At 45.5% G+C, this 27,047-nt stretch overlaps 1 protein-coding gene across 2 annotated transcripts in view; it reads left to right on the top strand.

Moving 5' to 3' along the window:
- Positions 1–27,047, top strand: part of ccdc135 (coiled-coil domain containing 135) — a 124,317-nt gene that overhangs the window by 59,557 nt on the left and 37,713 nt on the right. For both annotated transcript variants that reach the window (XM_067991192.1, XM_067991191.1), the window contains exons 6-13: positions 2,343–2,498; positions 6,283–6,501; positions 8,608–8,727; positions 14,397–14,469; positions 15,580–15,708; positions 19,053–19,181; positions 21,505–21,728; positions 24,390–24,605. In XM_067991192.1, coding sequence (XP_067847293.1) covers positions 2,343–2,498; positions 6,283–6,501; positions 8,608–8,727; positions 14,397–14,469; positions 15,580–15,708; positions 19,053–19,181; positions 21,505–21,728; positions 24,390–24,605 — 1,266 coding nt within the window. The remainder of the gene's footprint in view (positions 1–2,342; positions 2,499–6,282; positions 6,502–8,607; positions 8,728–14,396; positions 14,470–15,579; positions 15,709–19,052; positions 19,182–21,504; positions 21,729–24,389; positions 24,606–27,047) is intronic.

Raw genomic sequence — 27,047 nt, 5'->3', positions numbered from 1 at the left:
GATAACATTTTCAAACCATTTTGTATCTTCACTCTTGTGTGCATCCCTACAAACTGAATGATTTGAATTAATAATTAATTAATATGAATAGTTAATTATTCCTGTTGAGGCACAAATTCCTCACAGTGATCTTGAGTATAAAGCAATATTTGAAGACAGACATTTCTTCAATCTACCACAGTGGACCCAGTTTAAAATGATAAGGGCACAGAGCAATTTATCTTTCAAAATACCTTCCATTAAATTAAAAGCCAGCAAGTAACAATTCCTAACATTTTAATATGATTTAATTGAAATTAAATGTTTCTTTTCTATATGCGCTCTCCCGACCCTCCTTTCCTGACAGTATTGACTCCCTTGTTAGGGCACAGTTCCATCGGCCACAGTCTTCTTATAGCACCTCGCCCAAGTGGGCACGTGAGCTTAGACAGGGAGCGTCGGCAGACTATTCAACCATGGGGGCTGACAGCCAAGCCTGTCCTCACCTGCACTTCCAGCAGGGTTTGCTGTGTAGTGATCAGGAGTGGGAACCTGGGTTGCCTTTCTGTTCCACAGCCAATTGTAGCATATAACAGAAAATGCTGGAAACACTCAGCAGGTCAGGCAGCATCTCTGGAGAGAGAAACAGAGTTAACGTTTCAGGTCGATAACTTTCATCAGAACTGGAAGATGTTCGAGATTAACAGCTTTTAAGCAAGTACAGAGCCAGGAGAAAGGAGGGGGGGAAGGAAAGAACAAAATGGAAGGGTCTGTGATCGGGTGGAGGGCAGGAGTGATTAAATAACAAAAGTGATGATGGTGCAAGGCAAAAGGGGGTGGGACAAGTAAAGAAACAAAAGATGGGTCCAGAGGAGTAATTTTTAAAGCAGAATAGCAGAGGGGGAGGGAAGCTTGGAAAATCTGGCAAAGAGGAGAAGACTTCCACGGCCTGAGAATGTGGTGGAAAAAGGCGGGTAAACCCCAGGGTGCAGACCCCTCCCCCCCCGCCAGTCATTTACCGATAGGGGACCCCCACACCTCCTCCACTCCCAGTGGCTCTGGTGCAGCCATCCTCCATTACCAGCATCTGCTGTCTGAGTAAATGGAAGCAGTGGTTAAGATCTATCAGTTCCAAAGATGCTGCCTGACCTGCTAAGTGTTTTCCAGCATTTTCTGTTTTTATTTCAGATTTCCAGTATCCACAGTATTTTGCTTTTGTTGTCGCATATAACTGCTGTCCTGGCTGTGATCAGGTAACTTGAGATGTCAGACTTAAGAATTCCCTGGTCTGTATTGCTCAGGGATGGAAACTTTCATCTCTCAGCTATCAGAGGAGCCAATATTTTCCCCTCCTTCATCCTCTCTTCCTGAGAGTGTTGACTCCTGTCTGAGGCCCTGTGTCATGAACCCTGGGCCCCTCTAGTACCTCAAGGGCAGCGGGTACATGGGAACACCATCACCTCCGAGTCACACACCATCCTGACTTGGACATATATTGCTGTTCCTTCATCATCACTGGGTCAAAATCCTGGAACTCCCTCCCTAACAGCACCTTCACCACAAGGACTGCAGTGGTTCAAGAAGAAGTCCCACCACTACCTTCTCATGGACAAGTAGGGATGGACAATAAATGCTGGTTCTCCCAGAGGGTTGTGAATCTTTGGAATTCTCTACTCCAGAGGGCTGTGGATGCTCAGTCGTTGAGTATATTCAAGGCTAAGATAGATACATTTTTGGACTCTAGGTGAATCAAGGGATATGGGGATCGGGCGGGAAATTAGAGTTGAGGTCGAAGATCAGCCACAATCTTATAGAATGGCGGAGCAGAGTCGAGGGGCCGTATGGCCCACCCCTGCTCCTATTTCTTCTGTTTGTGCCAGCAATGCCTTGATCCTGTGAATGAATAAAAAAGAAGTTCCAATGGCTGTGTGGATCAATGAACTCACCAGTGTGGTACTGAGCCCTCCAGGAAAGTGCTCTCTGCTAATGTCATCTGCAGGAAAGGTTGATGTGCTACAATTGGCCTCAGCATCTCTTGACTCATGAGGGGCTAAAACAAGCAGGGTTTCTGCTCCCCATCCAATAATCTTTGCTGAAAAGTGTGCATGTGTGGATATTGGGCAAGAAAAGGACTGGGTTCACATGTGACTCCTCATGTAGTTGAATAGCCTTTCAACACTCTGGACTCACAGTTGGACTAGTTACTGGAGTGCTGCGGACATCCATGGAGCCTTAAACCAACAAGAACTAGGAGAGGAGGAGGAGGAAACATCGACAAAACTGCTAAGTACACTTTACAGTGAGCACATTATGACCACACTTCTGATTGAACACACTAGTAACATGTAGTTTTTTTTTAAAAGAGTAAAGAAGAACATGTTAAACCACCTGAGAAGAGGTACGCGTTGAAACCAGCCCGTGATTTAAGGAGTAAATTTGAACTGAAGCAGGCAGCTCATAGTCAGGAAGAGATAAAAGCAGCAAAGGAAAAGAAGAAACATTTGGAGAATGCGACAGCTGTGAGTCCTATTTTTTACTTTTCCTGTTTATGTGTATATGTCTTTATAAAAATGAAGAATGGATGGTTCTTGTTAAAGACAGCCCAGGCCAGGGGTAGCACTGTTATGGGACGACTAAAGCTCCTTCAACATTGTACCTCAGCCACAACCTCAGAAGAGTGTCCTCTACTGCACCACTGTGACACTTTCTGTTTCTCACACCAGCCATCTCTGGAATGTCCTACTCAGTGCAAAATGAGGCCTGTACCCAATAGGAACTGGATTCAGATTGCCCAGTTGATTTCAAGTAGTAACCTTTACAGCCGATTGGCTGTATCAGTCAGGGCTGGATTTGAACCACAGGTCCCAGAGTTAAAAGCCCAGTAGAGACTCAATGCAGCGTTCACCACTTCTGTTTAAACACATTAATGATGCTTTTACACTATTGATTTCTCACTGTTCCATTTTAGGGACATTGATTTCCGTGTGTTACTCTCTACATTGTAAACACGGGTGACCTGCATTTACTTTTCTGAGGCTAGCTCACTTAAGCCGATAGCGGATGGGTGGACCCACATTTTCTTGGGTTCACGATACCGGGTGCGGTAGCATAGTGGTTATGTTACTGGACTAATAATCCAGAAGCCTGGACTAACTAATCTGGAGTTATGAGTTCAAATACCCACCACAGCAAGCTGGAGAATGTAAATTCAATTTATTAAATAAAATCTGGAATAAAAAAAACTATTATTAGTAATGGAGGCCATGAAACTACCGGGTTGTCGTAAAAATCCATCTCGTCCCGTTAGGGAAGGAAACGTGTCGTCCTTGCCTGGTCTGGCCTATATGTGACCCACAGCAATGTGGTTGATTCTTAATCGCCCTCTGAAATGGCCTAGCAAGCCACTCAGTTGTACAGAAAGTCAGAATAAGAATAAAACCGGATGGACCACTAGGCACCGGACACGACAAAGGCAAACCAAGCCCAGTCAACCCTGCAAAGTCCTCCTCACTAACATCTGGGGACTTGTGCCAAAATTGGGAGAGTTGTTCCACAGCCTAGTCAAGCAACAGTCTGACATAGCCATACTCACAGAATCATACCTTTCAGCCAATGTCCCAGACTCTTCCATCACCATCCCCGAGTTTGTCCTGTCCCACTGGCAGGACAGACCCACCAGAGGTGGCGGTACAGTGATATACAGTCAGGAGTGGCCCTGGGAGTCCTCAACATTGATTCCGGACCCCATGACATCTCATGGCATCAGGTCAAACATGGGCAAGGAAACCACCTACTGCCCTACCTCAGCTGATAAATCAGTCCTCCTCCATGTGGAGCACCACTTGGAGGAAGCACTGAGGGTAACAAGGGCACAGAATGTACTCTGGGTGGGGGCCTTCAATGTCCATCACCAAGAGTGGTTCGGTAGCACCACTACTGACTGACCTAGCTGAGTCCTGAAGGACATAGCTGCCAGTCTGGACCTGCGGCAGGTGGTGAATGAACCAACATGAGGGGAAAAACCTACTTGACCTCGTCCTCACCAATCCACCTGTCGCAGATGCATCTGTCCATGACAGGATTGGTGGGAGTGACCACTGCACAGTCCTTGTGGAGACGAACTCCCATCTTCACACTGAGGACACCATCCAACGTGTAGTGTGGCACTACCGCCATGCTAAATGGGATAGATTCAGAATAGATCTAGCAGCTCAAAACTGGGCATCCATGAGGCGCTGTAGGGCAGCAGCAGAATTGTATTCCAGCACAATCTGTAACCTCATGGCCCGGCATATTCCTCACTCTACCATTACCAACAAGCCAGGGGATCAACCCTGGTTCAATGAAGAGTGTAGAACAGCATGCCAGAAGCGGCACCAGGCGTACCAAAAAATGAGGTGTCAACCTGGTGAAGCTACAACACAGGTGGTTGTAATTGGAGGCCAATCATCTCAGCCCCAGGACATTGCTGCAGGAGTTCCTCAGGGCAGTGTCCTAGGCCCAACCACCTTCGGCTGCTTCATCAATGACCTTCCCTCCATCATAAGGTCGGAAATGGAGATGTTCACTGATGATTGCACAGTGTTCAGTTCCATTCACAACCCCTCAGATAATGAAGCAGTCCGAGCCCGCATGCAGCAAGACCTGGACAACGTCCAGGCTTGGGCTGATAAGTGACAATTAACATTCGCACCAGACAAGTGCCAAGCAATGACCATCTCCAACAAGAGAGAATCTAACCACTTCCCCTTGACATTCAACGGCATTACCATCGCCGAATCCGCCACCATCAACATCCTGGGGGTCACCATTGACCAGAAAGTTAACTGGACCAGCCACATAAATACTGTGGCTACAAGAGCAGGTCAGAGGCTGGGTATTCTGCAGCGAGTGTCTCACCTCTTGACTCCCCAAAGCCTTTCCACCATCTACAAGGCACAAGTCATGAGTGTGATGGAATACTCTCCACTTGCCTGGATGAGTGCAGCTCCAACAACACTCAAGAAACTCGACACCATCCAGGACAAAGCAGCCCGCTTGATTGGCACCCTATCCACCACCCTAAACATTTACTCCCTTCACCACCGACGTACCGTGGCTGCAGTGTGTACCATCTACAGGATGCACTGCAGCAACTTGCCAAAGCTTCTTCGACAGCACTTCCCAAACCCGCGACCTCTACCACGTAGAAGGACAAGGACAGCAGGAACAACACCACCAGCCCGTTCCCCTCCAAGTCACACACCATCCCAACTTGGACATATATCGCCGTTTCTTCGTTGTCGCTGGGTCAAAATCCTGGAACTCTGTACCTAACAGCACTGTGGGAGTGCCTTCACCACACGGACTGCAGCGGTTCAAGAAGGCGGCTCACCACCACCTTCTCGAGGACAATTAGGGATGGCAATAAATGCTGGCCTTGCCAGCAACGCCCATATCCCATGAACGAATAAAAAAAAACCTTTGATACCCCAAAAGTCAGGGTGCACATGCTGTGGAGCACAGCTGATGGAAGGAGACCGGCTCGGCTGCATTGCAGTGTATAAAAGCACTTTGAGGTTCGATCAGCCAGCTTGGCTCAGTGATAGCACCCTCCTCTCTGAGTCAAAAGGATGTGGTACCAAGCCCCACTCTTAAACATCAGTATATAACCTGAAACTAAAGAGATGAATTCTCTGGTCCATTCCGCTGGCAGAAGCCCGGTGGAGTGGGTCATCGGTCTCCTGATACCTGAAAAGGGAGACCAAATTGTAAGGATGGGGTTATTAGCACAGATGGGCACCTGTAAGAGGGTTTTTCATTGGTATCTGCCCTTTTGAGGGGGTGTGACCCAGAGGTGACCTGAAGCCAACCCTTGGGGACTAACAACATCTTCAGCTCCTAAAGGAGCCAATTGCTGGTTTAAATCAGAATATCAGTCCTCTTCAGGCAGGATTGATTATCTTTGGGAGACTTTTGGGGCCTTCATGGATGTCTTGCCGGCTCACAGCTGGCTAGAGTTCCATTATGATCCGTCGAGGAAGCCCTGGGTGGAATTCCAAGGGTAGTCCGTGGTACCCCTCCTCCCCCCACTCTCTCCACAGACAGACCCTCTTGACGTGGGGAAGCAGCAGTTGGAAGATTCCATCATATATAAGTTGCGCCTTGGTGACGTGGGGTCAACTAAACCACTTCACTACCACTGTCATGGTGCTTGTTGATGAGCCAAAACCTTTTGCAGCTTCACATTGGCAACACAGGAAAATTCAGTAGGAATTAATAATTATAAAAGGCAAATCTGAATAATATATACTCCTGTTTTAGCACAAGGTGGAAACGACAGATGATATCATGCGTGGTCTGCGGGTGCATTGTTGGGTGCTGGTGCTCGCAGGGAAAAGGGAAGTGCCAGAGAACTTCTTCATCGACCCTTTCACAGGAAGGAGCTATGAAACTACTAACGAACGATTCTTGGGGATCGAGAGCATCTGGAACCAGCGGAACTACTGGGTGAACATGCAGGACTGCAAATTTGGCTGCAAGGTATTCCTTTCTCACCCTAGAATCTAGAATCACCCAGCTACAGCTAATGTGCGCATGTTTCCTTCCCCCCTGCACGTCTTCATCAAGATGACAGGTGCCAGTTTCTCCTTTGTATCCAGTGGTAGCATCAAGCAGTCCCATGTCACGTATACTAACAATGCACCGCCACCTTAACATGTGTCACCTTTAACCCCCAGCCCCTAAACTCCAGAAGCGCGCCACCTACTGCAGCTTGGTGGTATTTCCACCTTCTCCACAATCTCCATCCAAGTGCAGTCACCTTAGCTACATAGAATCAATTAATGCTGCATTTGGGTACTTTTGTGTTAAGGACTTGTTCATTTGGGACACGGAGGACCGTTTGGACTAATCTTAACTGAATCTATTGTCAGATTTCAGACCAAATGATGTTATTTTTATTTTTCCTGAAGGTGCTGGGGCTTGCTGTGGTACCGTTCCCTCTGGGACCTCGTGCATGGGTGGGAGAGGGGGGGATGCTGTGTGGGGGTGGATTCATTTCCTCTTAGAGTTGCTTTCAGCTCTGGTTAATCGTTCATGTTAAATTTTTGTTAAATTGAATGCAGTTTATTTTAAATGGGTTAAGAATTGCTTTAAAATAGCACAGTCAGGAATTTAACGTGGAGACATTGACCAGTGCACTTGACTTCCCTGGCGCTATGTCCGGCTCACAGCCAAAACCATCTGGGCACTGAAAGTCACCCTCGGCCCTGACTCCACTAGGTGTATGGAGGAGGCTCAAGCGCGCGGAGTGATCCCACCCCATCTTACCCCACGCTCAGGCGGAATTTCTCATCAGCACAAGGCTCCACAAAGTAGTCAGATGCTACTGAGGAGGCGGAGAGAAGTTGTTGCTGAGATCTATGGAGGAGAAGAAAGGCGGTGAACAGAGGAAGTTAAATCCTTCCCTCGCAACAAAAGGTGGAAAGGTCAGTGGGAGTGTCAGTGAGGTCAGTCTTGCACATCTCATGATAGCTAGTTACAAACCAGAGTGGCATTAGACGAGCCCCGATATGCCACGGATCGAGCTCTCCAATACTGACCCCTACTGAGGTTGGTGGGTCAGCGGTAGGGCACCTCATTTGCATAAAGCAGGGAAGCATACGAAGGACATCCACGCGACCCATCCACATGGAATTCCAGCCGGCTGGCTAGCCAGCCCCCCCCCGCCCCCACTCTGGCTATGTTCCGATTGGCCCCTGAGCAAAGGCACCAATCCAGGATAAAGGTTTTTTTTTTCAGGAGCCAAGGCCACTCACCAGGCCTGGTGGAGCCCGCATGTGCCCTCGTGAAGGCTGGTATTCCTCATTTCTCTCTACACTGGATCTGCAGTGAATCTCAGGAATGGGAACCCCGCCTTAGAGTGTCCCTGCTCCTCCTCCCTCACCTCCACCACCCCCCCCCCCCCAAGATTGACATTTGCTTCGTAAGGGGTCGAAAGAGGCCCCGCCCCCTATAAGGCAACCAAGAAACCCCTAGAAATAGCAGAGACCTGATGTAAACCAGGTCTCCCCGCCTTTCCTTCAGGGTTTTGCTAGTTTCCCACTGACATAATACAGTGGGAGACCTTTAGAACCCCTGAGCAACCTCAGGGCAATTTTTTGAGACAGGCAGGACACCGTTTAAGAGACATATAAAAGAGAAACCATGAATGCCATAATCTGGATGGAGCCTTGAGTTCCCATGAACTGTCCTACCTGAAACAGTCGTCTGTCTTTCTCTGTTAGCTGCTGACTGATCTGCTGTGAATTTCCTGCTTTGTATTGTTTAAATTTACTTTTAATGTTTTTTTGTATCCTATCATCTAGATTTCCCACCTCCATGCCCCCCCCAGCCCACGATTTCTCAACCTATTAAAAGGAATGGGTGCAAAATACCAGCCCCTGTGCCTAACGCATAATCGCTGGGAATTTCCTCAGAGCCGTTCCCACTTCATTGCTGTAATTTTGGCAGAAACCCTATTTCTGCCTGTAAACGAGGTGTCCGCAGAACTTGAGCCACAGTTTTGGCATCGGAGCGGGAAAGTACCGGCAAATGTTACTTATTAATGTAAGCAATAAATGACGGTGTTATGCTTTTTTTTTCCAGGACGTGATCTTTGACCTTGGTGACCCTGTGAAATGGGAGTACATGCTGCCTGACTCTGAGAATCCACAAATGACCATCCCCGAATCATTTGATTACCTTAATGACGAGGGCGAAGATGATGTGAGATCTGATTGATAATCGCATAATAGATAGCATTAGTTAATTAGATTTCAAAACTTCTTTAACCTGGACCAAGAGTAAGAACTTCCATTCCCTTCCCTTCCCTGATCTCCTGAAGGTGCTGACTCACGGGATTCAGTTCCATGGTGGCAACTACGCACCAGTACCTCATCCAAACAGCCATTCTTCATGTGTGAGCCTGGACAGTGAGTACACAGCAGGTTTTTTGGCTCTGGAGTCAGACCTGATCCTCACCGAACGTCCGTAGGCTGGTTGCATTCAGACAGGTAGGAGGGGAAACGGGCAAAGGCAGTCCTCCCATGGAGCTGGACGGCAGAGGAAAGCCACTGCAGGAGGATGGTATGGTCAATTGTGTCAAAAACAGCAGAAGTTGAGGAGGGCAAGGATGGAGAATAGGCCACAGTCACAGAGGACTTAATTTGTGACCTTGGCCATGGCAGTCTCAGTACATGAACAAGGCAGAAAGGCTAACTGAAGGGATTCGAACAGGGGGTTTCTGGGGAGAGATGGATATGGAGCTGGGTGCTGATGACACATTCGAGGATCTTAAAGAAGAGAGGGAGGTTAGAGATAGGGCAGTGGTTGGAGAGGATGGAGAGCTCTAGGGTGGGTCTTTGAGGAGGGGGATAATTACAGCAGTTTTGAAAGGGAGAGGGACGGTGCGTGAGAAAAGGGAGCCATTGACAATGTCAGTTAGCATGGGGGCCAGGAGAGATAGTCGAGTGGTCAGAAGTTGAGTGGGATGGGGATCAAGGGAGCAGTAAGTGGGTCTCATAGAAGATTTACATAGAATATACAGCACGGAAATAGGCCATTTGGCCCAACTAGTCTCTGCCAGTGTTTTTACTCCACACGAGCCTCCTCCTACTCTAATCACCTCTTCCCATCCTGCCCCCCATATCTATTCCCTCCTTCCTACCCTTAAATGCTTAATGCTATCTGCTTCAACCACTCCATGTGCAGCAAGTACCACTTTCTTACCATTGTCTGTAAAAAAAAAATCCTCCTAAATTTTTTTTTGCTCTGTTAGTGGCTATCTTATATTTATGCCCCCTTGTTCTGGACTCACCCACAAGTGAAAACAGTTTCTCCATGTCCACCCTCTTAGTCTTCTCTTTTCCAGAGAAAGGATCCCCAGCCCAATCAATCTTTCCTAATGGTTGCATCTTCTTAATTCTGGTAACATGTTTGTAAATCTTTTCTGCACTTTCTCCTGTGCTTCAGTACTCTTTTTGTAGTGTGGAGATCAGACCTGCACACTCTACACAAACACTCTAGATGTGGTCTAACCAGGGTTCCATGTAAATTTAACATTACCTCCCTGCTTTTGTATTCCATTCCTCCAGAAATGAACCCCCGGGTTTTGTTTGCACACTTTATGGCCTTATCAACTTGGGTTGCTACTTTCAGTGGTTTATGTATCATTATTTCCAAATCTCTTTGCTCCTCTACCCCATTTAATTTCATTCTTTCCAAGGAATATGTGGCCTCCTTATTCCTGCAACCAAAATTAACCACCTCACACTTTGCAATATTGAGTTTAATTTGCCATTTATCCTCCCACTCTGGAAGCCTGTTTATGCCTTGCTGTATTTTGGTGTAGTCCTCCACATTATTGGCTATAAACCCCAGTTTGGTATCATCTGCCAATTTTGACACTATACCTCCAATTTGAATTCAAATGTTTTATGTATATGGTGAACTAGAGTGGGTGGGAGACTATGGGGAGAACATAAGAAAATATGAAATAGGAGAAGGAGTAGGCCCTATGGCCCCTCAAGCCTGTTCCGCCATTCAATAAGGTCATAGCTGATCTTCTACATCAACTCCACTTTCCCGCCCTATCCCCATATCTCTTGATTCCCTTAGTGTCCAAATATCCATCGATCTCAGTCTTGAATATACTCAATGACTGAGATAGAGAATTCCAAAGATTCATAACCCTCTGGGTGAAGATATTTTTCCTCATCTCGGTCCTAAATGGCCGATCCCTTATCTTGAGACTATGCCCCCTAGTTCTAGACTCTACAGCCAGGGGAAACAGCCTCACAGCATCTACCCTCTAAGAATTTTGTCCATTTCAATGAGATCACCTCTCATTCTTCTAAACTCCAGAGAATATAGGCCCGTTCCACTCAATCTCTCCTCCTAGGACAACCCTCTCATCTCAGGAATCTATCTAGTGAACTTTTGTTGTACCCCCTCTAAGGCAAGTATATCCTCCCTTAGGTAAGGAGACCTCCACAGTACTCCAGGTGTGGTCTCACCAGAGCCCTATATAATTGCAGCAAGACCTCATTACTCTTATACTCCAAATCCCTTGTAATAAAGGCTAACATACTATTTGCCTTCCTAATTGCTTGCTGAACCTGCATGTTAACTTTCTGTGATTCATGTACAAGGACACCCAAATCCCTCTGACTGCCAACATTTCTTAGTCTCTTACCTTTTAAAAAATATTCTGCTTTTCAATTCTTCCTACCAAAGTGGATAATTTCACATTTCCCCACATTATATTCCATCTGCCACCTTCTTGCCCACTCACTTAACCTGTCTATATCCCTTTACAGTCTCTTTGTATCCTCTTCACAGCTTAATTTCCCACCTAGCTTTATATTGTCAGCAAACTTGGATACATTACACTCGGTCCCTTCATCTAAGTCATTGATATAGATTGTAAACAGCTGAGGCCCTGCCAATCCGAAAGTGACCCATATATTCCTACTCTCTGTTTTCTGTCTGTTAACCAATCCTCAATCCATGCTAATATATTACTCCCAATCCCATGAGCCCTAACCTTGTGTAACAACCTCTTGTGTGGCTCCTTATGGAATGTCTTTTGCAAATCCAAATATACTACATCCACTGGTATCTACCCTGCTAGTTATACCCTCAAAAATTCTAATACATTTGTCAAACACAATTTCCCTTTCATAAAACCGTGATGACTCTGCCTAATCATATTATGATTTTCTAAGGTCCTGTTACTACATCCTTAATAATAGGTTCTAGCATTTTCCCTACTACTGATGTCAGGCTAACTGGCCCACAGTTTCCTGTTTTCTCTCTTCCTCCTTTCTTGAATAGCGGGGTTACATTTGCTACCTTCCAATCCATGGGGACCGTTCTAGAATCTAGCGAATTCTGGAAGATCAAAACCAATGCATCCACTGTTTCTGCAACCACCTCTTTTAAAATCCTAGGATGTAGGCCAACAGGTCCAGGGGATTTGTCGACTTTTAGTCCCATTAATTTCTCCAGTACTTTTTCGTTACTAATCTTAATTAATTTAAGTTCCTCACTCTCATTAGACCATTGGTTCCCCACTATTTCTGGTATCTGTGAAGTCAGATACAAAATATTTGTTTAATGTCTCTACCATTTCCTTATTCCCCATTATAATTTCTCCTGCCTCTAAGGGACCCATGTTTAGTTTCGTTAATCTCTTCCTTTTTACATACTCGTAGAAGCTCTAACAATCTGTTTTTATATTTCTTGGAGATTAGGAGCAGGAGGGAGAAGGGGAGGAATTGGCACAGGCAGCTCAATCTTAGAGATGAAGAAATGCATGAGCTCTTCACACTTGTTATGAGAGGTGAGGGTGGAGGGGGCTGGGGAAAGGGGTTTGAGGAGGTGGTCAATGAGAAAAGGAGCCTTTTCTCCATAAAAGCACCCTAGCATCTAGCTGCAGATGAGCATTGGCAGAGACCTGGGAACAGGTTTGCCTGCTTGACCTCCACAGAGAACAATGTATGATGGGAAGACTTCCAAAAAGAGTGAAGATAAAACTTATATTGGTGAAAAAACAATTACAAATTAAAACAAAGGCAATAAAGCCCCAGTGGGTATAGATATACTATGAACAGTGTGAATTGCTACTTGTCTCTGAACTAAGTACATTCTCTTCTTCTCTTCCGCGCCTAGCGGCACATGAAGCAACCCATTTCTTCCACTGCTTTACATCCAGCAGATCGTGTCCTGGGTCGTCTCCATAACAAAGTCCCTTATTACGGGCCACCTGACTCACTCCACTCTCATCGGACACGAGCACCGTGCTAGTATTCAGAGACTGGAACATTGCGGGTCTCCGCTTGCCGGGAGTGTCAGTAGTGGGGCTTGAACCCAAAACCTGGTGGGAATACCTATCACTCTACCAAAGCTCACTCCCAAATTGAGTACATTGGATTGACAATATTCATTCAGAGTAGTAGCATTGACCTGAGGAATCTCAGCAAGGCGAGGCAACAAATCTGTTTGTTCAATTGTTTTCTCTGAGTCGGTACAATCTAACGTAGGTAGAACTTGAAATAAGCTGGCTGCTGTTTTCTGATAGCTTGTGTTCTGTTGGTGGTCTTTTCCCTCTCCCTCTGCTCTCATGAAGCCATTCACTCTTGCTGGAGTACAGTTCCACAATGCCAGCCGCCCTCCAGTGTCATATTCAAGTGGCCATTCTTTCTTTGTGAGCTTTAGGGTACGGTAGTATGGTGGTTATGTTGCAAGACGAGTTAATCCAGAGAATGTGAGTTCAAATCCCACCATGGAAGTTTGAGAATTTGAATTCAGTTTTTAAAAATCTGGAAATAAAAAACTGGTATCAGTAGAAAAAGTGACCTCGAAGCTATTGGATTGACTTAAAAATCGAACTGGTTCACTAATGTCCTTTAGGGACAGAAACCTGCCGTCCTTACCCGACCTGGCCTGTATGTCACTCCCGTCCCACACCAACGTAGTTGACTCTTAACTGCCCTCTGGGATGGCCCAACAAGCCACTCAGTTGTATCATACATCTACAAAGAATGGACTGCATCAGTTCAAGAAGAAGGCCCAGCACCACCTTCTCAGGGCAACTAGGGATGGGCAGTAAATGTGATATTGCCAGCGACGCCCACATCCCGAAAATAAATTTTAAAAAGACACTGAGTTTCGACAGGTTATTCGATTATGTGGAAACCCAACCTGACATCCACACACAGAAACTTTCATAGAAACATAGGAACAGGAGTAGGCCATTCAGCCCCTTGAGTCTGTTCCGTCATTTAATGAGATCATAACTAATCTGTATCTTAACGCCATCTACCCACCGTGGTTCTGTAACCCTTAATACCCTTGTCTAACAAAAACCTATCAATCTCAGTTTTTAAATTTTTCAATTGACCCCCCAGCCTCAACAGCTTTTTGTGGGAGAGAGTTCCAGATTTCCTTTGTGTGAAGAAATGCTTTCTGACATCGCCCCTGAACAGCCTAACTCTAATTTTAGGGTGATGCCTCCTTGATCTGGACTCCCCCACCAAAGGAAATAGTTTATCTACCTTATCAAATCCTTTAATCATCAGAAACATCTCAATTAGGTAACCTTAAATCACTCCAGTTGGAGTCATTGGATCCTGATTAGAAATGGAGCTCTGGCTGATTCTTTCCCCTCCCTAGCCCCGGGCACTGAGGCCATTTGCAGTACCCCTACTGGCATCAGCCACGACTCGAAGCTTTGGGCTGCCTGTTCTGTGTGGCTTGAACACATACTGGCTTATCAACCAAACCAGTGGGAGAACTCAGTGTGGAGTGATGACACCAACTGAAAAGAGAATTGGAAAATGCAGGCAAAAGGATTCAAATCATCGTGCTTTCACATAACTAACTCTCTGTTTCAGGACGAGAATGAAGTGGAAAAGATTTTTGACATGCCTCCATCATGGGTACAGCAAATCATTATTCCTGCTAAAGGTAATTGGGCCTGTCCTAGTGTCCAGTGTTTATAATTTTCTCCAAAGTAAAGATAACTCATTCTTTAAAAAAATCAGTCCAATCTAATTACTAAAGTCAGTTTTATAATCATTATTTACTTATTGTATCACAATGTACCTGAAGTGTGTTTCTCTGACTTTCTAAGCCTTAAAGTGATAGCAATACACATGCGTTTATACAGCAACTGTTATATAAGAAAGAACTTGAACTCATATAGCACCTTATCAAGACTTCTCAATGCGTGTCACAGTCAATGAAGTATTTTTAAAGTGCAGTCACTGTTGTTTTGTTGGCCAATTTGCGCACAGCAAGTTCCCACAAACAGCAAATGAGATGAATGACCTGATTTTTTGTGATGGTACTGGTTGAGGCAATAATACTGGCCAGGACACTGGAAAAAATGCCTGAAAACTGTAGACAAATACGTCAACTTGGCTCAGTTGGTAGCACCCTCACCTGAGTCAGAAGGTTGTGGGTTCAAGCCTCTTCAGGAGGACATGAAAGATCTCATGGCACCATTTGAAGAAAAGCAAGGAGTTCTCTTGGTTCATTCCTCAACCAACATACCAAAAAAACAGATTAACTTTCAATCACTTCCTTGGGACATCCCAGCTTTGGGATGTCCCAAGGAAGTGATAAGGTGCCATATAACTGTAAGCTTGTTCCTTCTTTCCTTGTCTCTGCTGGGAGATGCTTTATCTTCTGTTTAGATACCTTCACTTGTCATGGCTTGGAACCGAGGGTAGCGTGGCCGGGTCGGGGTTGGGGGGGGGGGGGGGGCGGTGCTCCCTCCTCACGCTCTGTAACATTGATGGTTTGTGCTCCAACCCTCAGTACCAACACCACGCTGTGGTATTTGAGTGTAGACGAGGGTACGCCTATGTAATTGGTGATCAGATGAGGTTATTGCACCGTAATAGTACCCTGTGCTACAAATTTCTTTCGGTTTGATGGGCTGAATGGCCTCCATCTGTGCTGTAAGATTCTATTCTATAAAAAAAAATCTCCCTGAAGAGAACGATCACATAAAATTGCCCCTCAAATCTGTAAGAAACAGCAAAATTAAGGTGATATTTGTACTTCTTGCAGACATTGAAACACGCTGTCCAAAAGGTGAGAAGATAATTCAGTATAAGAAGGCGAATTTAGAAAAGTATGCGCCGTACTTGAACATAGATGGAATGGTGAAACGACTGATTGAGTATGAGGACATCGAATGTAAGTTTTAGTGGTTTCACATGTTTTCATTAACTTTGCTCCTTTTTATGCCCCATCTCGCCTGAAGGCGCTGACGCATGTCAAGGACAGTTAAATGGCTGCTGGCAGCCCAGGTCAACCAGTCTTGATGTGTGAGCCTTGGGAATGGGTGACGACAAGCTACTCAAGTGATGCTGGGGCATCACAGCGGAGCCCGTTCGGTCCTCATCCTTTGCCCACACCCTCATCCTCCTTCCAGCAAGGGGCGGGGGTCTCCAATCAGGAGATCAGCAATCTCGACACAGGCTGGTGATTGAGCTTCCTGGTCAGTCTGGCTCAGTACTAATCTAGCAAGTGCACATTGGGAGCTAATTTTTTGCATGTTTTCAATTCCATTTTAACCCCTTTTGTCAAGCTTGTAGCAGCTCTCCACGATAAGACCTCTAGGGTGTAGGGTTTTTGTAGGTGAGACTGATTAACAGGCGCTGAATTTCTGAGCGCAGTCTGCCTGTGAAGAGCCTCGTCTGCCCGCCATGCATGTCAGGAAATCATGGGTGCACAGAACACAGAGAAATCTAAGGGCAAATACCTGGTACACGGCCTGTGGGCAGGCCCTCATGTCTCACTCCCACAGATGAGATTTAGTAAATTGTTAGCGGAAATATTCCCATAAATCAAATTAGAATATCAGGGAGTTCAGGTCCCTGGAAAATTGTGTACGAAACTTTAAACAAGTTTGTCATTTACCATCACCCTACAGCCTTATGCAAATGGGCACAGGTTTTTTTACTGAATTGCCTTGAGATTTCTCTGGTCTTTCGCATTTCCACCCCAATCTTGGCCCAGGTTGAGTTGGTGCATCTTGTTCTTGCTTGCCTGGTCACTGGGCTCTGCAAGCAGATTATCACTAACCGTTTTCCATCATATTTCAGAATGTGTCATAGTGGCACTAAGTAGAGCCCATTCAGTGATGTCGGTGCTTCAAATGTGTTTGGGACCTTTCGATCTATCTTGGAATCAGAATGCTCTGAGAGTGCCAGTGCCTGAAGTACTGAAAATCGGCCAGTTTGAATATAAGAACATAAGAGCATAAGAAATAGGAGCAGGAGTAGGCCCTCCGGCCCCTCGAGCCTGATCCGCCATTCAACAAGATCATGGCTGATCTTCTACCTCAATGCCATTTTCCTGCACTATCCCCAAATCCCTTGATGCCTTTAATATCTAGAAATCTATCGACCTCTGTTTTGAATGTACTCAATAACTGAGCCTCCACAGCCCTCTGGGGTAGAGAATTCCAAAGATTCACCACCCTCTGAGTGAAGAAATTTCTCCTCGTCTCAGTCCTAAATGGCCTACCCCTTATTCTGAGACTGTGACCCCTGGTTCTAGACTCCTCAGCCAGGGGAAACATCCTCCCTGCATCTACCCTGTCGAGCCCTGTAAGAATTTTGTATGTTTCAATGAGATCATCTCTCATGCTTCTAAACTCTAGAGAATACAAGCCTAGTCTACTCAATCTCTCTTCATACGACAATCCCGCCATCCCAGGAATCAGTCTGGTTGCACTCCCTCTATGGCAAGTATATCCTTTCTTAGGTAAGGAGACCAAAATTGTACACAGTACTCCAGGTGCAGTCTCACCAAGACCCTATATAATTGCAGTAAGACATCTTTACTCCTGTACTAAAATCCTCTTGTAATAAAGGCCAACATACCATTTGCCTTCCTAATTGCTTGCTGCACCTGCATGTTAGCTTTCAGTGACTCATGTACAAGGACACCCAGGTCCCTTTGAACATCAACATTTCCCAATCTCTCACCATTTAAAAAATTCTGTTTTTCCTACCAAAGTGGATAACTTCACATTTTTCCACATTATATTCCATCTGCCATGTTGTTGCCCATTCACTTAGCCTGTCTATATCCCCTTGAAGCCTCTTTGCATCCTCCTCACAACTCACATTCCCACCTAGTTTTGTGTCATCAGCAAACTGTTTATTCCTACTTTCTGTTTTCTGTCTGTTAACCAATTCTCAATCCATGCCAGTATATCACCCCCAATTCCATGTGCTCTAACTTTGTTTACCAACCTCCTGTGTGGCACCTTATTCAAAGCCCTCTGAAAATCCAAATACACCACATCCACTGGTTCCCCCTTATCTATTCCACTAGTTACATCCTCAAAGAACTCCAATAGGTTTGTCAAACATGATTGTGGAATAGATAAGGGGGAACCAGTGGATGTGGTGTATTTGGACCATCGTCATTTCAGCTACCTTTGGCAAGCAGGATATCAAGCCAGGAACCCGACATGCCCTCCAGGCAACAACAAAGCTCAGTGAGATCCAGGAAGGTAGTCGCATCACCTGGAGTCCAAGAAATATTCTGCTGTTTCATGTTAAAATAGCACAGAGAGGAATTTGGTATAACTGTGTTCCGCGTTGTGCGAGACCAGCAACCATCATAATTTCTACCCTTTCATTTTCCTTTTTCCGCACCATTCCAAATTCCTTACTGATCCACCTTTGTTCATCAGATTTTGGCAATTGGCTTCAGATTCTGTTAGCGGATCAATAACGCATGTGAATCTGTTTTCTCACTGTCCTTCCATGAATGATCCCACCATCTTGGTAATAATTAAATGCTTCCTACCTGTTCTGTTTGAGGAACAAGACGAGCAGGTCAGGTGAAAGAAAGCAACCCCTGTGACTCCAGATGGTTCAATGTCCCCCCCCCCCTCCACCACCCCTGCAGTGAATGGCAAAGTGTTTCTGATTTACAGCCTAAGCACTCTTACAGCTGAAGCATCTTCTGGACAGATTAAAGAGGAAGAATGTCTCTTCATTGGGCCTTCCTTGATTACGACATATTCGCTCTCTGCTCTGGGCTCCACACAATAAACCGAGTGAACTGAAGATGTCTCCATAATATCGACAACAACATTTCACTTTACACTTGACTAAAAGTTGGCTGATGCCACCTTAAAATAAGGCGATTCAAGATAGAAGATCTTCTCGTTGGCTTGAGACACTTTGCTGTAAGAAGAGAACTGACCAATCAAGAGCTAACAAAATTCCTCACTACAACAGCTTGATGAATTTCACAAGGTCATTACAGATGAGGAAGGTCATTTGGCCCATCTTAGTTCTTCCAACAGAAAGCACACTTCTAGCGAGTAAAAGAATGGTGTTCTATGAAGGCAACAGATTTGGAAGCCAACCGTGTTGATGGAGAATGCTTGGCAGAAGTCAGGGTCCCAGTGCTGTCTCTATTCAAATATCCACATCACGAAGAATGAGTAGTAAAGGATAGAGCACACGGTGGAATAACAAGAGATTCAAAACCTTTCTTTTTATCATCCACAGATACTTCTTTTGTGAAGGTAACGGAGTGGTACTCGAATAGAAAGGACATGCTGGAGAAAATTGAACGTAACATGAAATCTCGGACCATTACAGAGTACTTTAAAATTGGCCGACACCTGGCACTTAAAAGTAAGGGCAACGAAACTGATCAGAAAGGGGATGCATGTTTGACAGCAGTGGTTTATATAAGAATTAGATCACGGTGAGGCCCACATGGCCCTTCTGGTGTCTCATGGATTGTAAGAACAACTCACGCCTGCAGGCAGTGCATGCACTGTGTGATTAATCTCTGCCCTACACCATGTGCTGGATCCTATTCTTTCCAGACCACCCGACAAGGCTGTGATCCTGAACCGTTCTCCTGGGTCGGCCTGTTTACTTATGCAGAGTGGGCTCCCCCCGGGATTCTCGTCACCAAAAGGGAGACCCACCGTTGTGGAAAGAGCCCCTTAGAGGATTCCAAAAATTTCTTTTTAGACCTTGGCCTAAAAAAGGTAATTGTAAACAATTTTACAACACCAAGTTATAGTCCAGCAATTTTATTTTAAATTCACAAGCTTTCGGAGGTTTCCTCCTTCCTCAAGTAAATGTTTACCTGAGGAAGGAGGAAGCCTCCGAAAGCTTGTGAATTTAAAATAAAATTGCTGGACTATAACTTGGTGTTGTAAAATTGTTTACAATTGTCAACCCCAGTCCATCACCGGCATCTCCACATCATAAAAAAGGTAAGGCGTTGGGGCTGAAATGGAGGGAGAGGAGGCCTCAGCTAGGCTAAAAGAATCTGCCGCTACCCCATGGCCTTACCGTTACCGTTCACCAGATGGTGGCCTGGGGAGTGGCAGTAAGAGGCTGGATGGTAGCAAAATGGGCCAGGAAACTGGGCACTGCCCCCGTCGATTACAGGCGGGATAGTGGAGAAAAATCCGGCCCTTTAACTAATGAGTTGACAGGTCTGCCTCTAGTGCTGATCCACTGAAGTGCTCAGAACTTTAAAAATTGTTAAGTGGGGTGAGTGCAAGTGGTTGGCACACTGACTATTTCATCTCGGAGAACTGTATTTGAATCCAACCCAGGCTGATGGAATTAAAGTGGTTGCAGTGATCTATGTGAAATGGCTTTGTCACCCAGTTCCTACTAAATGTGGGCCCGCAGCACAAAGCTATTGCTAATTCAGCAGTAAATCGGCAGTCACGATCGGACCAGGCCGCGAGAATAGCTGATGTGGGAAACAGATGTACCCCACTGATACAGAACAGGGTTCTCATCTGCACTTATTGGAGCAGAGCAGAGGGCGTTTTACTCTGCAATAGCTGAGCTGGGATTGCTTGATACCGACAGTGGATGCCTGAAATAGTAAAATATTCCATTTCCTCACAATAACACCCCTTATCTTGATAAGTGTATAAATTCTGCGAAACACTTTGGAGGGAACAAAAATAATTGGGAAAAATTAGTATTTAATGCAAGCGTAATAGTGGATTAAATATTCCCTGAGAATAAAAGGCAGATGCGCCTCCTCCTCCCTTCACCCTCAGTTTTTGAGATCAAAACTCATCGCACTGTCTCCTGCTTTATCTTTACTGCAATCTTTTTTCCCTGCTCCCCTTAAATCATTAGCGTTGTTTTGGCACTGGTGTTAAAATAATGCCTGTTGGAAAACCTAGGCTGCCAACTCGTTGCCAGGTACAGTTCAATGGGCACATGCCACACTTTGGTAACTCATTCAAGCGGTCATTATTCAATTGTGAGTGTCAGGAAGCTATTCAAATTTGTGCGGGGGGGATGCAAAACAGGTGAAGCTAATCCTATTCCTCACATGATGTCCACATATGCATTTTCCAGCAGATGGTCACGAGATAGAGATTAGGAGTGGGAACCCCGATTTCACGGCCGCAGAGACCATGGCTTAGCACCCTTGTTGCTGCCCTCCCTGAGTTCGGCGAACTCAGCACACACCAGGGAGCTGAGCACCTTCCCCTTTCATAATTACGTCCTTGCTTTATTGTATCGAGCAACCAAGGCGAAGGGCCAAAGCCTACAGGTTTCAGCTACCAATAGGGCATGGGAATCAGCTTCTGATCCCTGTCCAGCAGCCTCTGCTGGAACACAGGGATACACACACGGACATGGGCTGAGGTCAGTTTGAGCTTGGGCTGCGATGCCCTCCCATGACGGAGTAGCCTGTTATCACTCACTGCCTAAGCTGACATGTGAAGAATCGTCATTTGGTGGGGAGATAGTGGGGTTGGGGGCTGGGGGCGGCCATGTAACCGCACTCAAGCAAGTGTTGATACTTCATAAGGGGAGGGAAGAAAACTGGCAAAAATAAAAGTAATGGACTCAGGATAATGGAATTGTGAAATGCTTTGGATCACTTTAAGCTTTAACTTGCAGACCGGTCCCGACAGTCTCATTTACTACACCGCCCCTCCCTGGTGTTTATTGCTTGCAGAGCACATATATAGATCATCTGAGCCAGAAACTGACAGAACAATGCAGTTCAACAGCATGCTACGTGTGGATGGACTGGTGGACAGAGTGGAAACCCCCACAGAGATGACCGAGACATTCAGAGACAGGCCAGATTTCCTCATTTACAGAAGTGCAATATTTGCCAAACGAATGAGGAAAGTGAAGCTCCCGGGAGTTGTTCATTCAAACTTTCGCAACATTGTGGTAAGTAATCTGTTTCTTCCCTCCTCCCCTCGATTTCTTCCTCTTACCGCACCTCCCGTGAAAGCTGTTACTTGCGGCAGGCCACTGGCACTTCGCCAAGTGACAACTGTTCAAGAATGAGCCTAAAAAAGTGAGTGCGGGCGAGTTATTCAACCTTGGAGGGCATCACAGCTGAGGTTGTCTAGCAAAGGATCACTGGATAGTGGTCAGGAGCAGGAAGTAACCCGGGCACACTGAGACCAAACATACTGCTCACACCACCATCCTCAGAGACCCTACCACCATCCCAGCTTTTCAGCATAAACCCATGCTGGGAATTTCCTCCCGATTGGCTGCCATATCGCCGGTGGAAGATCAGCAGAAACCCCGTTTACACGGTTTACCCTGGGCTTCGACCTAAGCTACAGCAGCCGATCAGGGAAAAGCTCCGAGGAAATTCTCGACTCGAGAATCAAACCTGCGACCTTCCTGGTTAATGTGGCTCAATGTCACTTCACATAGAGCACGTGCATAATGTTACCCTGGTGCAGTAGAGGGGTGCTCAATGTTACTCTGGTGCAGTAGAGGGGTGCTCAATGTTACCCTGGTGCAGTAGAGGGGTGCTCAATGTTACTCTGGTGCAGTAGAGGGGTGCTCAATGTTACCCTGGTGCAGTAGAGGGGTGCTCAATGTTACTCTGGTGCAGTAGAGGGGTGCTCAATGTTACCCTGGTGCAGTAGAGGGGTGCTCAATGTTACCCTGGTGCAGTAGAGGGGTGCTCAATGTTACCCTGATGCAGTAGAGGGGTGCTCAATGTTACCCTGGTGCAGTAGAGGGGTGCTCAATGTTACCCTGGTGCAGTAGAGGGGTGCTCAATGTTACCCTGGTGCAGTAGAGGGGTGCTCAATGTTACCCTGGTGCAGTAGAGGGGTGCTCAATGTTACCCTGGTGCAGTAGAGGGGTGCTCAATGTTACCCTGGTGCAGTAGAGCGGTGCTCAATGGGAGCTGAGGTGCATTTCTCATTTTCTTAAAGTCATTCAATTTATTTATATTACCCTGTAATATGCAGTGAAATAACAGCTGATATGACTGCAGCCCAGAACATGGAGTATGACAACACTGTTCAGCCTCGCTCTAGACAAGAGGCGGCCCATGACTCACTCGCAGGAGGCTCTTGACCATGACACCTGTTGCCCGAGAAGGTGTCTGGAGACAGAATAAAACTGCTCCTATGAATTCCAAATGCAAACAAATTCTTAATTAGCTATTTTGGTTTGAATTTTGTTCTCATCAAGGTGAGGGATGTCAGTGTTGGGAACTGGTAGGTTCCGACAACCAGCATTACCATCGAGCGTGGGCCAGCGGCTACACAGCTGGATACAGAGCGAAGCTTCTTCTACTCCGCCCCAACAACGTGCCTCAGCTTCAACTTCAGAAGACCGCCCCCTGCTGCCTCAGCCCTGACATTTATTCCACAGTTGCTCTCGAGGCTCCCCTCTTGATCTAGCGACACCTGCGGTTCTCCCGATTGGCCGACGTAACTTTGGCGGAAGTTCCGTGGAAATCCTGGAGAAACGTTTCTGTGGATCGTCCGCCGAAAGTACAGTCAGGAGAATTGCCACGGAAATTCAGCCCCTGTGTGGGAACAGGGCTGGTCTCGGCTATGATGCCCTCCATGGTTGGATAGCCCCCCCCCCCCGGCACTTTGTCTAGGCCTTCACATGAAGAACAACCACAACAGAGAGGCAACAGAGAGCTGCTGGTGCCCGAAATGCTTTCACAATGGTAGGGAACAAAAATTGTAAAACATATTTTTTAATGGATGTCGTGAGCCGTGGCTCAGTTGGTAACTTTCTCACCTCTAAATCAGAATTGTAAACAATTTTACAACACCAAGTTATAGTCCAGCAATTTTATTTTAAATTCACAAGCTTTCGGAGATTTTCTCCTTCCTCAGGCAAATGTTTCAAGAGCTCCTTGAAGCCTACGCATTTATACATATTGAACAATACATGGTGTTTACAGACTGCCCCTGCAACTGCCCGTTGCCAAGGCAATCACCGTGTTCAGACAGAGAGGTGTCACCTGCAGAACCCCCGAATACACATTCAACAAAAAAACAAACAGGGAAAAAAAACAGAGAAAAAAAAACACAGAGAGAGGCAGAAACAGAGGTTGTGGGTTCAAATCCCACTCCAGAGACATGAGCACAAAATCTAGCTGACACTCCAGTGCAGTACTTTCAGATGAGATGTTAAACCGAAGTCCTGTCTGCCCTGTCAGGTGTTTGTAAAAGATCCCATGGCATTATTTCGAAGAAGAGCAGCGGAGTTCTCCTCAGATTCCTGACTAATATTTATCCCTAAACCAACATCACGAAGCACATTATCTGACCATTATCACATTGCTGTTTGTGGGACCTGGCTGTGCATAAGTTTGGCTGCTGCACTTCCTACATTACAACAATGACTACGCTTCAAAAGTACTTCATTGGCTGTAAAGCGATTTGTGGCATTCTGAGGTCATGAAAGGCGCTATATAAATGCAAGTCTTTCTTTTCTTTCTTTGCATCTTCATTGTTGTCACCGTTCCTGTAAAGCCATTTTAAAACAATGTTGAAAACAGCAAGTAATATATATATAAATAAATAAGAGCTGTTGGCTTCTCTCTTTGCCTTTTAGAAAATAACAGAACGTTTTGCCAGAAACAGAAAAAAGCCAGCCCACCAGGATGTGGCAGAGCAAATATTCCTGATCACTGAGGAACATATCCAGCTGACATATCATCGAGAGGACGACAGGATCACAGCAGTGAAGCGGGAGTTCGCCCTCCCGCCAAACTTTATGCAAAAGGATGACCAAGATGTTAACATGGAGCAGATTGTCATCACTTTCGAGGTAGAATAACACAGTATCTGCATAGCAAAAAGTACACTGTAGGAATTTTTTTTAAATCTTCATTCTGGAGATATGGCCGTCGCTGGCAAGGCCATCATTTATTGCCAATCCCTAATTGCCCTTGAGAAGTTGACGGTGGGCCTTCTTCTTGAACCACTGCAGTCCGTGTGGTGAAGGTGCTCCCACAATGCTGTTAGGTAGGGATTTTGACCCAGCAACAATGAAGGAATGGTCATATATCTCCATTTCGGGGATAATGTGTGACTTGGACAGGAACTTGGAGGTGATGGTGTTCCCATGAACCTGCTGCCCTTGTCCCTCTAGATGGTGGAGGTCACGGGTTTAGGAGGTGCTGCTGAAGAAGCCTTGGTGAGTTGCTGCAGTGCATCCTGTAGATGGTGCATTCTGCATGTTGGTAATGGAGGGAGCGGATGTTTAAGCTATTGGATGGAGTACTAATCAAGCGGGCTGCTTTGTCTTGGATGGTGTCGACCTTCTTGAGTATTGTTGCAGCTGCACCCATCAAGGCCAGTGGAGAGTATTTCATCATATTCCTGACTCGTGTCTTGTAGGTGGTGGAAAGGCTTTGGGGAATCAGGAGGTGAGCCACTCGCCACAGAATACCCAGCCTCTGACCTGCTGTAGTAGCCACAGTATTTATGTGGCTAGTCCAATTGAGTTTCTGGTTAATGGTGGCCCCCACGATATTGATGGTGGAGGACTTAGTGATGGTAATACCATTGAATGTCAAGGGGAGGTGGTTAGACTCTCTCTTGTTCGAGATGGTCCTCCAGTGATGTCCTGGGGTTGAGATGATTGGTAACAACCACAACCATGTGAATGCCGGGATTGTCTCTGAATAAACTAAAAGCAGCTGATCAGCATTTGGTGCCCAGGCCTGTAGTGTTTCTGGTATCACTGGTTAGGGTTGGCAAAAGCAGTTAAGGATGGGATTGTAAACCTCTAGGACAGTGGCACTCGCAATATGGGCCAGGCCCTATTTCAAGCCAACTCACTTTTACCTCAACTCTCGACAGCCCACTGTTGAATTGATAATGGTAAATTAGGCTGAGCTGTTAATAGGTAACAATGGGAAATATTCAAAGAAGTATTAAGTACCACACAAAACGTGTACATACCACTAAAAGGCAAAAGCTCCGTTTGTGGTCAACAAATAGGGTAAGAGATAGTAGTAAACTAAAAGACAAGGCTTACACAAATGCCAACAAAAGTAGAAATCCAGCAGACTGTGATAACCATAAAGAACAACAAAAGGATACAAAGAAGGTGATAAATGATGCAAAAAGGGAGAATGGACAAAAACTTGCAAGAGATATCAAAACTGTTTATAAATATATTAAGAACTTTTAAAATAAATATATTAAGAAAAAGAGAATGGTAAGATAATGTGGGTTCATTAAAGACAGATGCAGATGAGACTTTAATGGATAATAAGGAAATGGCAGACTTGTTAAATGAATATTTTGTTCCGTTTCCACAATAGAGGAAGAGGACAAATACCAGCAGTACAAGGCAACCTGAAAATAAATAAAATTAAGACATATAGTTGATTTAATATCAGTTTAAAATGGTAATGGAGAAAATAATGGGACTTATGGTTCAGAAATCTCCAGGTCCTGATGGTTTCTACCAAAGGGTATTAAAAGAAACAATGGGGGAAAATTACAGATAGGTTTGTAATAATTTTCTAAAGCTCTCTAGATTTGGGAATTGTGCCCGTGGATTAGAAAATTGCAAATTTTACTCCATTATTTAAGACAGGAGGGAGGAAGAAACCTGAAAACTACAGACCTGTCAGTTTAACATCAGTTGTAAGGAAGTTACTAGAATCTACCGTTAGGGACAGAGTGACTGAACATTTGAACAAGTATGAGCTGACCAAAGAGAGTTAGCATGGATTTGTGAAGGATAGGTTATGTCTGACTAATCTAGTTGAATATTTTGAGGAGGTCACTAAGAAGGTGGGCAGGGGAGTATCTATGGATGTTGTCTATATGGACCTCCAGAAGGCATTTGATAAGGTTCTGCATAAGAGATTATTAGCAAAAATAAGAGTGCATGGAATTGGAGATAACCTTGTGACATGGGTTGGTAATTGGTTGGGAGGGTAGGAGAGAGAGTAGGAATAAAGATAATGTACAGTACTCTGATTGGTGGAATGTGACGTGAAGTTCCCCAAGGATCAGTACTGGGGCCTCAGCTTTTCATCATATACTTTAATAACTTGGATAAAGTTATAGAGAGTTGTAAATGGGAGCAGGACATTACAAAGGGACATAGACAGATTAATTGAATGGGCAAAACTGTGGCAGATGAAGCTCAACATGGGGAAGTGTAAGACCGTCCACTTTGGATCCACGAAAGACAAATGGGTTAAATTATGAGGACAATTGTATAAACTTGGTTTGTATTCCTTTGAGT

This window comes from Heptranchias perlo, chromosome 10 (assembly GCF_035084215.1).
Source record: "Heptranchias perlo isolate sHepPer1 chromosome 10, sHepPer1.hap1, whole genome shotgun sequence".
Classification (NCBI taxonomy): domain Eukaryota; kingdom Metazoa; phylum Chordata; class Chondrichthyes; order Hexanchiformes; family Hexanchidae; genus Heptranchias; species Heptranchias perlo.
Note: the sequence above shows the minus strand (reverse complement) of the source record. Positions and strands in the feature narration are given on the sequence as shown.